Genomic DNA, 13,208 nt, shown 5'->3' with positions numbered 1-13,208 from the left:
GATATTTTGGGTCCGTTTCCCGCTACTCCTCGGGGTAGTAAGTACCTTTTGGTTGGGGTCGAATATTTTACCCGATGGGCCATGGCCTGGCCACTCCCCAACCAGTCTGCAGCAGCCATTACGGAGGCCTTTTTCCAGGGCTACGTCCTGGATAAGGGTGCTCCCGAACGCCTGCTGACCGACCAAGGGAAAAATTTCTCTTCCACCCTGTTGCGGGATGTGTGCAACCTGCTAGGGACACACAAAATTCACACCTCGCCATATCACCCCCAGACTGACGGTATGGTCGAGCGATTACATAGGACACTTACCTCCATGCTAAGCCACCAGGTGTCTGAGTCACAGACTGATTGGGATCTCCACATACCTGGTGTCTTGGCCGCCTATAGAATGGCGCCCCATGCTGCCACGGGGTACTCGCCATTCTATCTTATGTATGGTAGGGAGGTTTGCCCCACAATCGACGTACAATTGCACATTAAACAGCCCGCACCTAAGGCTAAGATTGCCGACCACATCCGTGCTAATGTGCGTCGTCTCGTGGATGCCCGGGAGGCTGCTCAAAATAACTCAGAAGCCCGTCAGCTTGCCAATGAGCGGTTGCGGAATCTCCGCACGTCCCGCCACGTTTGGGTAGAAGGGGACCGCGCCTGGCTCCACTGCCCGCAGGTACCATTGGCTACTTCCTCAAAACTGCTTAAGCCTTGGAGAGGCCCGGTTGTTATTATTCGCGTTCTCCGCCCGCAGTGTGTCAGGATCCAGCATGGCAAACGACGTTGGTTCGTGCACCCGTCACGTCTAAAACCTTACATTCAACCCTACACACCTCCTTCACTTCTCCGGGGCCGAGAGTGCGACATGTCTGACGAGCCGCGCCGCGATGATGCTGCTTCTAACTCTCGGGCAGGTCCCGCTGTCCCGCCCTCAGGTGCCTTGGGAATGAAACCCGTCACGGCCGACCCAGCGGGAACAAGCTTGCCCGCGGGATCAGCAACCCAGGACACAAGCGCAACAGCGGGTCGTCGGTCCCCTCCTGCCTCCGTCGCGACCGATGGACCTGCCACTCGGACTCGCTCAAAACTCAAACGATTTTCATGACCCCCGCCCACGAACTCTCGTCCCGATGCCACTCACCTTGCCATCATGCATAGTGGGCGATTGGGGCGTGCGTTCATCCTGCATGTGTTTATACAGTGTTGTTCTGCATCGGTGGCCTGGAGTTTTTTATATACGCGTGACCACAGGAGGGGGAGAGGCGCTTTCTTCTCATTTTTTTTCCTTGATTTGTCACACACTCATTCTGATGGTTAACAAATAATTTATTGTACAATTGTATTTTTTTTGACAGCCGGGTCGGCTGGAGGCTACGTAGAGGCGGGTAATGTAGTGACATAAGAAGGAAAGGGCTGCTGGGGGCTCTGGGACCCTGGGCTGGCCAGGCGTTTAAGCCTCTTGGCACCAGGCGCTGGGTTCCCAGGCGGGTCCAGACGCTTAAGCCTCTTGGCGCCAGGCGTTGGGTTCCCAGGCGCTTGAGCCTCTTGGCGCCGCCAACGGGGGTGGGCTGTATGTGCTCTGTGGGATGTCTGGTGGCGCACACGGCCTCACACCTCGTTGGACTAGGCATAAAAGATGAGCTCCCTGGACGATCAGGGCCAGTCATAGCGCAAGACCCAAGACCAGCCATCTGAGGACCCTGGGACGCTGTGAGAGCCCGTGGTGGGACTCTGGAACGCCCGACTCTACGACCTTGTGAGGACGAGTTCCAGAGCGTAGCCAGAGTAGTGTATCTAGGCTGTGTACCTAGGCTGTGTACCTGGGAGTTGTTACAGAGTATCAGGACTGGTGGACTGTTGGAGTGCTGTTGGATTGTAATAAAAAAGTTACCTCTACAAGTGTCTCCGGAACCTGTTACACATCCATACAAATGGGTAAGGTTTAGGACTGTGACTCGTGCAGCTACTATAGCTAAATTGGGTACGCTGAAAGAAAGTGCCAGGCCCACTCCTACCGTTTACCGCAGCCTTTGCTCGGAATCTGCCTCAGTAGCGTATTATTACAAATCAGTCGAAAACTCCATTAAAAAAAACTAACTTGCATAGCCACAATCGCCATCCTGAAAGGAAACACTGATCCGATCTCTGACCTCCATGAATAGATTTGCTGCGCACTTCTGAGGTCTTGGGGGATGGAAAACCTCAGATCAGATAACATCATGGGCCAAGGTGGGGTTTACCCTTTTGGGGCTGCGATGCCTCAAATATTTGAGAAAGTAGCCACCCCCTGTGAGTGGGTGGCTCACATAACATGTTGTGGAAGCACAGAAAGGTGATCCAGAGCTTGAGACCAGTTACAGCACCGGGCAGAGACGACCTCTCAAGCAAACTGCTAAGGGAGGGTGGCATGTGTGTTTAGGCTGTCCTATATGACATCATTACTATTGTCTGGACCACAGGATGGGTACCGCAAAATTGGAAGGATACCCTGGTGGCCCCCATATTTAAGGTGGAGCGCACTGATTTTGACAACTTTCAGGGCATCTCCCTCCTCAGTGTACCAGGAAAGGTCCTGGCAAGTATTATTCCATATCGCCTCCCCAGGCACACTGAGGAGAGGCTTGTGGAACACCAATGTGGATTCAGACTGGGACAGCCCTGCATGGACGTCATGTTCTCTGTCTTCGTGCTACAGCAGAGGTGTCGGGAATTTAAACAGGACTGACATATCTGCTTTATTAACCTGGTCAAGGCTAGGGGTCTGGGTTATTCGTGATGCTTTCAGGAGTCCCTGATCCTCTGCTTTCAATCATTGAGGACCTTCATTATGGTGGGCAGGCCCAGGCAAAGCTGCATGACAAGGAGTTGTAACCATTTCCTATTCACCTTGGGGGTGCGAGAGGGATGTCTTCTGGCCCCTGCTTCTCAAAATGTTTCAATCCACGGCTCAAACATTGGAGCTTGCTCGATCTTCACTGTGGGCCTTTCATCCAGTAGCGGATTGATCATTCATAATGATGTGAGCGCCGCTTTCTCAAGTGATACACGGATGGAAACACGGAATTTCCACAACCTCGTGTATCAATCTCCCATCGATCACCAGGCCTCGCCCTGACTCAATTGGACGGCAGACGCATGAGGCTCGGATTTAAATAATACCTGGAGGGGCACCAAACTCAGCCACTTACCTAAAGGGGGGGGGGGGGAGTTGTGTAATTTTGTGCATCAGACGATGCGCTTGTCTGTGAGTTTAAATGGCCTTCTGTTCATCTGTGTTATTGGAATTACTGTATCTGTCTACTGTGTTTATCAAATGTCTTGTGTCTTTGTTTTACTTCGACGTCTGTGTGTCTCTCAATCAATTATAAACATCCCGGCACACCTGCTGGAACTTTACCGCCACGGCACACACCCGATGCGAAGTACTGATTTAATCACGTCGTCGTGATTCAGCCCTGCAGGGCGGCGTGACCGCGACGAAGCCATACGCATGGCTTCAAGAGAAAACGATGTCATGCGGAATGGGATCAATGGTAACAATAAAACACGAGTCGGTCTTGCTTTGTATTGAACGTTATTCTTCTTAATTTGGTCAGAATGTAAATTTGGAAAGGTGAAAATTTTGGGGGAATGTCCTCAGCAAGAGACATATTTTTGTCTTCATTGAAAGCTTTCGTGACTGCAGGAATTCACACTCTTTTGGTCTATCGGTAAAGTCACGTAGATAGAAAAATAATAAATCACAACGTTTCGATCACAACACAGGCAATCATCTTCAGGTGAGAGAGAGAAAGCTACTGATATAAGGGGTTGCATCACTAGGGTGGATGTCTATGTATTGACAGGCTGGATGTCCTACTCGATCTGCCACCAAAGCATCATTAACATGCTAATCTCTCACAATACAATGGCTACTTCCACAGCCTCAGGGAGACCATCTCTAGTCCCGCCCTCTTACCCTGAGGGGACTCCCATCTCAGGCCTATATAAGACCTTGTTTCAGTAGCTTTCTCTCTCTCACCTGAAGACGATTGCCTGTGTTGCGATCTATTATTTTTCTATCTACGGGACTTTACCAAAAGACTCAAAGAGTATTTTTGTCTTCGTTATTTTTCATTTGACAAACCGTATGTGAGATTCAGAACATGATGGACGGACTCCTGTGCATTTTTTATGGATTTTCTCTGCATTATTTTCGTACTTTTCTGTACAATATTAACAGCATGTACTTGGTAGCTCTTCGACTTTAGTTCACTTAACATGATCCTGCCATAGGTCTTCTAACCATTGCCACTTTATAAGGAATAACGCTTTTTATAACACACATATTGACAGTTGTATACTGAAAAATATAGAATTTAAATTATTCCTAAAATAAATACTTTGCATAATTACAATGCCATCAAATTGCTCCAAAAATATTTTGCAAAACAATAATAAAAATGGATAGATATTTATTAGATTTGTAATTATTGTGCTTGTTTTTTTTTGTCTGAAACGAAAATATTTTCTAATGTAAAACGAGCAACAGATAATTATGAGATGACAATGTTTTTGAAAATGAATGATACAATTAGTGCGTATCATAGTGTCAGCATATCGCGACGACCCTGGTAGGAATGCGTCAATCTGATCTCAGCCACGGATCAGTCACTACGCTGAAGTCAAGGTGGTAAAGAAGCAATTGCTCTCTCACGTCACTAATGGAGGAAGGGCATCCACGACAGTGAACTCTCGAGGGCGTTTGGTCTTCTGTTCCATGCTGACCAGACGCATTGGAAGATGTAGGTATACCCACACTTTAGCCCAGCATACGACCTGCCAATTGACTGTGGCGTACCCATTGATACTGCTGGGTGGACAGAGGCGGGGAAGATTTAATACACTGCACCATTGTTTTCAACTGCCACGCCGAGATGAAACCAAATCGGCGACCTGTGGACTGCAAGTCCAGTGTGTTAAACATCATGGCAGCAGACGTTAATAATTCCTTGATGCTCTGTAACGCATTGCTTATCAACAGCTCGGCATCCGTGTGATGCAGTTGCAATATGTATTAAAATGCCAAGAGAGAACTAACTTGCGAACTGATGCACACAGAGGGCAATGGATGTGATCCATGAGATGGCCGTGGAGGATTCTTGAAAGTATTCTGTGAATTCTATGAAAAATACTCCGACAGAACGCACCACGCCAAACACCAGGGACACCTGAACGAAAGCGGCCAGGACAATGAGCCAGCCCCAGCCTCCATCTGGCGCTTGCTGGCACGTCTCCATCACCACCTGCAGAAAACACAGAGCACAAACCACAGTCTGAAGTGGAATCATTACATAATGAAAGTAATGTCTAGACGACATTATTCATTGTCAATTTTTTATACGACATTATTGTCCTTTTATAAGTATCAAATGATGGATTCCCACCCAAATGAGCATTGAGACAGTGCTCATCTCCTGGTCCACAGCTCGAAGCCAGAGTTGAAATTTTCATATCTTTTTGGCAAAGGTGTGTTTCTTCACCAGACACGCTTGCAATATGCGGCATGTGAATACAAAGGGAATCCATTACTGCTATGCAAACCCTAGCTCAAGTAATATGTTGCAGAATGCTTAGTTGTGTAATAAAAGGACTCAGACACTTCTTGCTGACTCCGTGTCCTTTATTTGGGGTTCGCGTTCTCCTTCCCACACGGCACTCCTCCTGAGACTCTCTCCCTGGCAGCCCCACATCTGCCTTCGCTCCCGTAGCCTTCCACGCTCCTGCAGCTCCGCTGCAGGCTCTTGGTACAGCCCTCTGGCTGCTCCCCCAGCAGCTCCATCTCTGCTCCCTGTTCCTCCGTGCGTGGCGATCTCGCCACCTCCCAATGTCAGCCCTTCGTGGCCTCTGGCTATCTCGCCATTTCCTACCTCAATCCTCCACTCTCCCTTCCACCCCGCTGGCTGGCGCCGTCATGAGCCCCTCAGCCACCAGGCTGAGGCACGGCGACCACCCAACGTGTTCACCACCCTTCACTCCCCCGACTGACCCAGATAGCTTCCTGTCTCCCCGCTATAACTTCTCCCCCACGTCACCCTGACTCCTCCCTCTCGGATCGTCATATCCGCCCCGCCCATTTACGCCCGCATTACACTACCCTCCCCCGTAGAGAAAATCCCAGCCGTCCTCGGCTGAAACAGAACAAAATAATGCGGGCGAAGGCATCACAATCAGGAGTCCCCCAGACACAACGGAGATTATAACAACAACAACACAAGCAACGAAAGGGGAGGTATCAGGAACTGGAACAGAACACCGGCCTGTCCTCCGCGCAACAACAACAAGAATAAGAATGGCACAATGAACAACAACGGCAACTGACACGCAAGAACGGCCAACGCGCACAACCCAGAATGTGATGTTTTAGTGCGTGTCCATGTTGCAGTTCCATCCGCTCGGCTCAAGTCCAACGTCAAAGAGCAAGTGGTAGAGCAGAATGACGAACGGCGCTCAATTGCTCCTTCAAGTCCTCATCCAGCTAGCACACCAGGTAACACCCAGTGCGACGGGAGCTGAAGAATCTGTGACGAGAAGGAGAATCCAATCCCCTGAGGCACAGCACAACAACGCACATCCGCATGTCGTACACGACAGCCACCCGGCCTCAGGGTAGTGGAGATGATGTAAATCCCGCCCGCTTAAAAAAAACTCCCCATAAATACCCAAAATAACGCAATGGATGCCCCATTATTTACATTTTAACAACAATATTATTTACACGTCAACAACAACAACAAAATTTTCTGCTCTTACCCACCAGCAGTCCTCCCTTGAGGACCAGCACAGACATCGCACGTACACAGCATGTACCCACGGTCACTCTCAGCAACCCAACAAAACGCCTAATCGCACACCCTCGCGTGGAGAGAGCCACGCTCCCCAGCGGTAATGTTTAACTCGCCCTAACCCCCACCGTGGTCGTCAACCCACAGCAACATCCACTGACCATACTCTCAGCTAGTGCAATTTCGGGGATGAGCAGCAACTCGGCCACGCTCCTCCCTTACTATCCCATCAGAGATGGACACACACCAGCCTCGTATAGTCCGATGCTTTATAGCCCAGGGAAGGTTCATCCCCCAGCAATGCCAGACCCCCTGTACTCCCCCCACGGGGCAATGTTCTCTTATAGAGACAATAACACCCTAACCCAGATCCCGTGAGCCCCCGGCACACCAGGTTCAGTCTGCCACCGCACAACTGAACCATGACTCCCCGAGCCATATGAGCACATGGCCCATTAGTTTAAGACATACCACGGAGGTTTCGCCTCCGGGCTGTCAGGTCAGCCATCAGCCATAGCCCGATGTGACCACAACTCGTGCATCACCCAATCAACAATGGCAGGCATAACAGATGGAATATTTGCCCCACCCCGGTTTTTCCCGCGCGCTCAAAATGGCGTCCCCCTTCGCCCAGCGCGTTCGCGCAATATCTCGCGCGCACTCAAAATGGCGGCCCTTTCCGCAAAGCGCATCGTCGCCATACCCCGCGTGCGCGCAAAATGGCGGCCCAACGTGCGAACACGTGGCCAGTTTTCTCCATTCGTGCACCCCAGCTTCCCTTAGCTGGGGGTCACAAGACGCATCTCCCGTCACATTATAACAACCCCACCAACGATAGACGCACAGCCCCAGCTTGCTGCGCACAGCTGTCATATCGTGGAATTTTTAACCAATATTTTACCAACCACATTAGTTACACAACCCAACTCGCCAAGCAACTCGTGGCTGCATGCGATCAACCGAATACGCGACGCCACTTGGCGCCAATTTACGGTCCCATTAGCATTAACCTTTGAGACACCCACAACGGCGTCATCACGCACCCTCAAAGCGCGCTCTCTCTCTCAAAAAGCGCAATTACCCATAATATACACGAAATCTCGTGTGCACAACACCAATACAACAGAATTTTAGGGTCCCCCTCTATAATATACACGCAATCTCGTGTGCACAACACCAATACAACCGAATTTTAGGGTCCCCCTCTATAATATACACGCAATCTCGTGTGCACAACAACCATACAACCAATTATTTGGGTCCCCCTCGAATTTGTTACCAATTTCCAACAGGTACGCACAATATAATAACAATCCCAATTCCAATAATCAACCACTGCATCGCACCCCATAACCATACAGAACGGTATAACAGCACATGCAATCAGCATATCGCGATCACACGCGCACATTTAAGCACAATAGCAAGCAGATCTGCAGGCAACCAACACACCATTAATCCTGTCGTAACTTTGCAGCAACAACACAATTATTCTCTCTCTTGCAACAATCGCATCGCACACAGCACCTCGCAGCACAATACACCAAAAAAAATATTTTTTTTTTCCCAATTAAGCCCATCACACAAGGTAACCCACAAATAATACAGCGCAAGATACCCGACGCTCCCAAGTTAATAATTAACTTCACCATCAAGATAACAACTCCACGCAGCAGCGCACACACACAATTTGACACTCAGCAAATACAGCAGACTCTCCGTCCATTCTCAACACACGCACACACTTATATTGACACCAAGCAACAAGCAGATAGCGCGTTCATCATTATTACACACACATACACACAGTCCGAACCACGCTCCGCACAATCGAGTCATAAGAGAAACCCAAAATAGCCCCCCCCCGGCCCTCAAAAGATGAGTGAGGTGTGTGTTAAGGCCGGGTGCGTATCGTTATGACTCGCCCGGGGCTGCAGCAAGAAGAGGACGGCAGGGTGGCAACTTGAGACGCCTCGCAGAACTCGTTCGGCGACTTGACGGCTCCGTTGTCACGCACCCGAGCCAGGACGGGAAGCTCCCGCCCCAGCAGCTGCAGCATCGGCGTCTTCTCCTCGCAGCACCCCCTCGAAAACAGCAGCTGCAGCATCGGCGTCTTCTCCTCGCAGCACCCCCTCGAAAAACAGCAGCTCCCAGCAGGCTGCTCACCCCGCGGCACCTCCAGATGGCAGCGCAAGGCTGCCTCTCCGCCGCGATGTTGAAGATGGCAGCGTCCTCCCGCCGCGGTGAAGACAAGATGGCCGGCTTCCCGCCGTTTCTCCCCTGCCACGCCCAAGATGGCGTCTTCGTGCCACGTGGCAATGGCGCTGGCAGCGCAGGAAAGGCAGAGGCCTGCGGATCACCACCGGGCCTCCCCGACGCCGTCCTCGGCGTGGTGAACTCACACAGTTGCGCCAGCACGATTTTCAAGGTCTCCATCTGCATCACCATCTGTCTCCATCGTAAGTTGGCGTCCTCCGGCACAGACAGGTCCACCGACGCGGCGACACCTTGCTCACCCGGACCCGTACTCGTTCCAGAACGGATCACCTCTTCCATCGCAGGCAGGTCCACTGTCTGAGGAAGGTCGTCGTCGTCGGATGATGTAGCAGGAATATATATTTTTTTTTTTTTTTCTTTCTCTCAGGTGTTTTGAGATGCCGTTTCACTTCTGACTCCAGTGTAATAAAAGGACTCAGACACTTCTTGCTGACTCCGTGTCCTTTATTTGGGGTTCGCGTTCTCCTTCCCACACGGCACTCCTCCTGAGACTCTCACCCTGGCAGCCCCACATCTGCCTTCGCTCCCGTAGCCTTCCACGCTCCTGCAGCTCCGCTGCAGGCTCTTGGTACAGCCCTCTGGCTGCTCCCCCAGCAGCTCCATCTCTGCTCCCTGTTCCTCCGTGCGTGGCGATCTCGCCACCTCCCAATGTCAGCCCTTCGTGGCCTCTGGCTATCTCGCCATTTCCTACCTCAATCCTCCACTCTCCCTTCCACCCCGCTGGCTGGCGCCGTCATGAGCCCCTCAGCCACCAGGCTGAGGCACGGCGACCACCCAACGTGTTCACCACCCTTCACTCCCCCGACTGACCCAGATAGCTTCCTGTCTCCCCGCTATAACTTCTCCCCCACGTCACCCTGACTCCTCCCTCTCGGATCGTCATATCCGCCCCGCCCATTTACGCCCGCATTACAGTTGTATCAATAAAGGGATGTCTTTCACGTAAAGTTTTCAAAGCTGAAGCAGTAACTGAGAGACTTTACACAGCAGACAAGCACACTTGATGGTCAGGTAACAAGTAAACACACTGCCAATGCAGAGGCTGGTCTATGAATTTGTTTTCTTCTGATTAATGATTGCAAACGCCTTGTAGTTGCAGAATGTGGCAGCCAGGGTCACTCACTTGTACCCCAATGTGAAGATGCATCTTTCCTATTCTTTAACTAATATGATGACTTCCTGTCCCTAAACGAGTAAAATATAGGATAATCTTTTTCTTGTTTAAGGCCTCACGACGGCTGGCTCCATTTTATATCAAGCTAGTTCAAGCTTATGCCCCTTAAAAGACATTAAGAAACGCACCTAAGAAGTGCACATTATCATTATTATTGTAATTTAAAGCTTTCGTGACTGCAGGGATTCATCTTCTTGGCTCTTTCGGTAAAGTCACGTAGAATGGAAGTAATACAATAATAAAACATAATAAATAATTTTATTATGTTTTATTTTTATTATTTTATTACTTCCCTTCTACGTGACTTTACCGAAAGAGCCAAGAAGATTATTATTGTACTTGCTAATGACAGTCTGCACCAGACAGCGTAATAACGTGATTAGGTTACAGGACCTTATCTTGCACGGCACCAAATCCTGGAATGGCCTCATCACAAATCTTAACACTGTGTCCACATTAACCTTCTGTAGCCGCGCGTGTTCAACTTAGTGCAGCAGACTCACCTCTACCATTGTTCCTATGAATGCCATAACCAAGCTCCGTTATGGCTGAGGCTGTACACACGGCTTGTCGACACACGTATTGCCGACACACGTCTGTAATATTATTTGTTGATACTTGTTGATATGTGTGTAGGCACCGTTTCTTGTTGATCCTGTCTGAAGCGAGGGACTGGGTTTCTGGCTTGGGTTTCGTGTAAATAATGTTTTTGCTCCGGTTTGTTTGCACGTTCCCTCCACCCTGCAATGTCCTGTAACTGTTGCCATTGAATACTGTTTTGGGCTGGGGTCCACGAGTCTCTGTGTAACTCTATGGACATTTGTATAACTCTGTGTAACTGCAATTTTCTGTAACTGTCGACGCTCTTGGGCTGCGGTAGTCCTTGGAACAAAATTGCTCCGCCCAATGGAGCCTTGTCAGCTGAAATGACTCTTGAGTCTGAGGTGGCTCAGCAGTGGAGCACGGGGAAGTCAACAGTGGTTGTCCTATGGGTAGACTCGCCTCTGCCATAGGAATGTGGAATGTCCCAACTGGCTCTCGGCTGTCAATATAAGATGAGCACTCCCTCATAGAGCCACTGCCCACATAGTTGCCAAGATTATAGTGGTATCATCATACATGGCAGCAGCATCAGCAGCATTATAAGCAGCAAGTAACATCAGGAGCTGAAAGCACTATCAATCATCATGGGCGTAATATATAATTAGCATCACAATCAGGATGCGGCAAGGTCTGCTGGAATAAAAAGTTTAATAGTTTAGTTTATTTATGGGTGGTGACCAAGCTAAGCGTTACAGCGTTCCGCAAATGTTGCAAAGGTTTGCAGTACGAATCTGGTATGCCGCCCTGGTTATTACTACGGGTGTCTTAACGATTGCAATATAGGCACGGGTTGCTGCACAGTGGACAATACAGATCCCCTGACATCATTCGAAACATCGGCGTTAACGGTCCAAATTCGCCAAATTACAAAATGTACTCAAGTAGATTACTGTATTATAAGTAGCAGTAGAATTCTCAAAATCATCATGGGCAGCAACACTGTCATTAAGTCATCATAGGCAGCTGCGGCGACAGCAGTGTCCGCTGTGAAAGCGATGCAAGCCTGTGAGCCAGCGCTTCGGAGACAGGTTTTGTTCTGCGAGCTGTGAAGCTATCAGGAGATTTTAGGACAACGTGGAGCTTCGCGTGTGGTCTCTCCTCACGTATAGCCTCGGGTTTACCAGCCAGTAATGCTCACACAAGGTCGCACTCATTATGCACAAAGTGTATGCCAGAATGAACCACAATACCTCGCTGCCGATCTCGGCAAGGTGCATAAAACATCACGCGAGTTCCGGTCATCCTCGCAGCAGCTTCTGGCTAAGCCATCGCACGCTTTCAGATGACTTATGTGGTAGTCTGGAATGCTCCTCCGATATTAGGAAGCCACTTCAGCTATGTACTTTTAAATCTCTACGGAAAACTAATTTCTTGAGAACTGCGTTTTCGTGTTTAGTTTGTTGTCCTTCCCCCGCACCTCCGATTGGCAGTGTGGCTACGTATGGTGCGAAAGAAGTTCAATATACCCTACGCGCCGCACGCTTCCCAGTGGTCAATTAAGCGCCCTACAATAAATCGTGACACATTTGGTGTATGACGATCAACACGCTTAGACCTTTGCCATCCGGAGGTCGCCGGTTCGCTTAAATCTCGCGGCGCGGCCGTGGTGGAACACTGGCGGTGGTGCTGGTTGAAGCCCGCCCGCCCGCCCGCCCCCAGCAGCAGCCGTGCGGGTCGGGGCAGCGTCTTCTGACAAGCGTCGGGACGCGGTACCGCCTGGAGGGGCTCTTGGGCCGGGGCTAAACCCCCACGCGCCTTATTTCTCGCGTCGCCTACGGCTTATGTAAGTATACTGTACGCAACGTGTTATTTATTATCGCGTATACAGGGCGCGGTTTTTTTAAGTGTCATCCGGATCGGGTTCGGATACCGTGCCGATTAACTTTCCCGTCATCACCGTCAACAGCCACGCTCTATCTACTGCTGGTTGAAGGCTTCTCTCGCATTGAAACAAGTCGCAAAAAATAAAACCCACGCCCGGCTCCGAGAGGCTTGACCGCATTAGCCGACAAGCCGACAGAGAGAGCAAGACATCCCCCCTAACCCGCCATGACCCCACGTCGTGACCTCCTTTACTCACGGCGACCTTCTCCAGCTGCTGCTGCTCGCCTCGCCCTGCAGAAGCCGCTCGCTGCGTTAATGACGGCAGGAGGGGGGAGGAGCGCGACCCCCACGTGGACCTTCACCGGCACGAGTCGCGGGATCCCCCCCCCCTCTCCAGGGAGTGAGGGGCGGGGCTCTCCCCCCCCCTCTCCAGGGAGTGAGGGGCGGGGCTCTCCCTCCTCCTCTCCAGGGAGTGAGGGGCGGGGCTCTCCCTCCTCCTGACCCCTCCCCCGA

General features: G+C 50.6%; 1 protein-coding gene across 6 annotated transcripts in view; it reads right to left on the bottom strand.

The window, feature by feature from the left end:
* LOC133351095 (monocarboxylate transporter 13-like) overlaps positions 1-13,083 on the bottom strand; it is a 34,822-nt gene extending 21,739 nt beyond the window's left edge. Inside the window, exons 1-2 of one of the 6 annotated variants that reach the window (XM_061566028.1) lie at positions 12,952-13,083; positions 5,074-5,278 (exon numbers count right to left, since the gene is read on the bottom strand). In XM_061566028.1, the coding sequence (XP_061422012.1) occupies positions 5,074-5,272 (199 nt within the window). In that variant the 5' untranslated portion in view covers positions 5,273-5,278; positions 12,952-13,083. Of the gene's footprint in view, positions 1-5,073; positions 5,279-12,061; positions 12,893-12,951 lie in introns of those variants that run through there. The other 5 variants (XM_061566029.1, XM_061566030.1, XM_061566031.1 and 2 more) reach the window with 5 other exon arrangements.
* Positions 13,084-13,208: the final 125 nt, after the last annotated feature.

This window comes from Lethenteron reissneri, chromosome 36 (genome assembly GCF_015708825.2).
Source record: "Lethenteron reissneri isolate LAM-NWPU_2019-01 chromosome 36, ASM1570882v1, whole genome shotgun sequence".
Taxonomy (NCBI): domain Eukaryota; kingdom Metazoa; phylum Chordata; class Hyperoartia; order Petromyzontiformes; family Petromyzontidae; genus Lethenteron; species Lethenteron reissneri.
The sequence above is the reverse complement of the archived record's forward strand: the minus strand, read 5'-3'. Positions and strand labels throughout refer to the sequence as shown.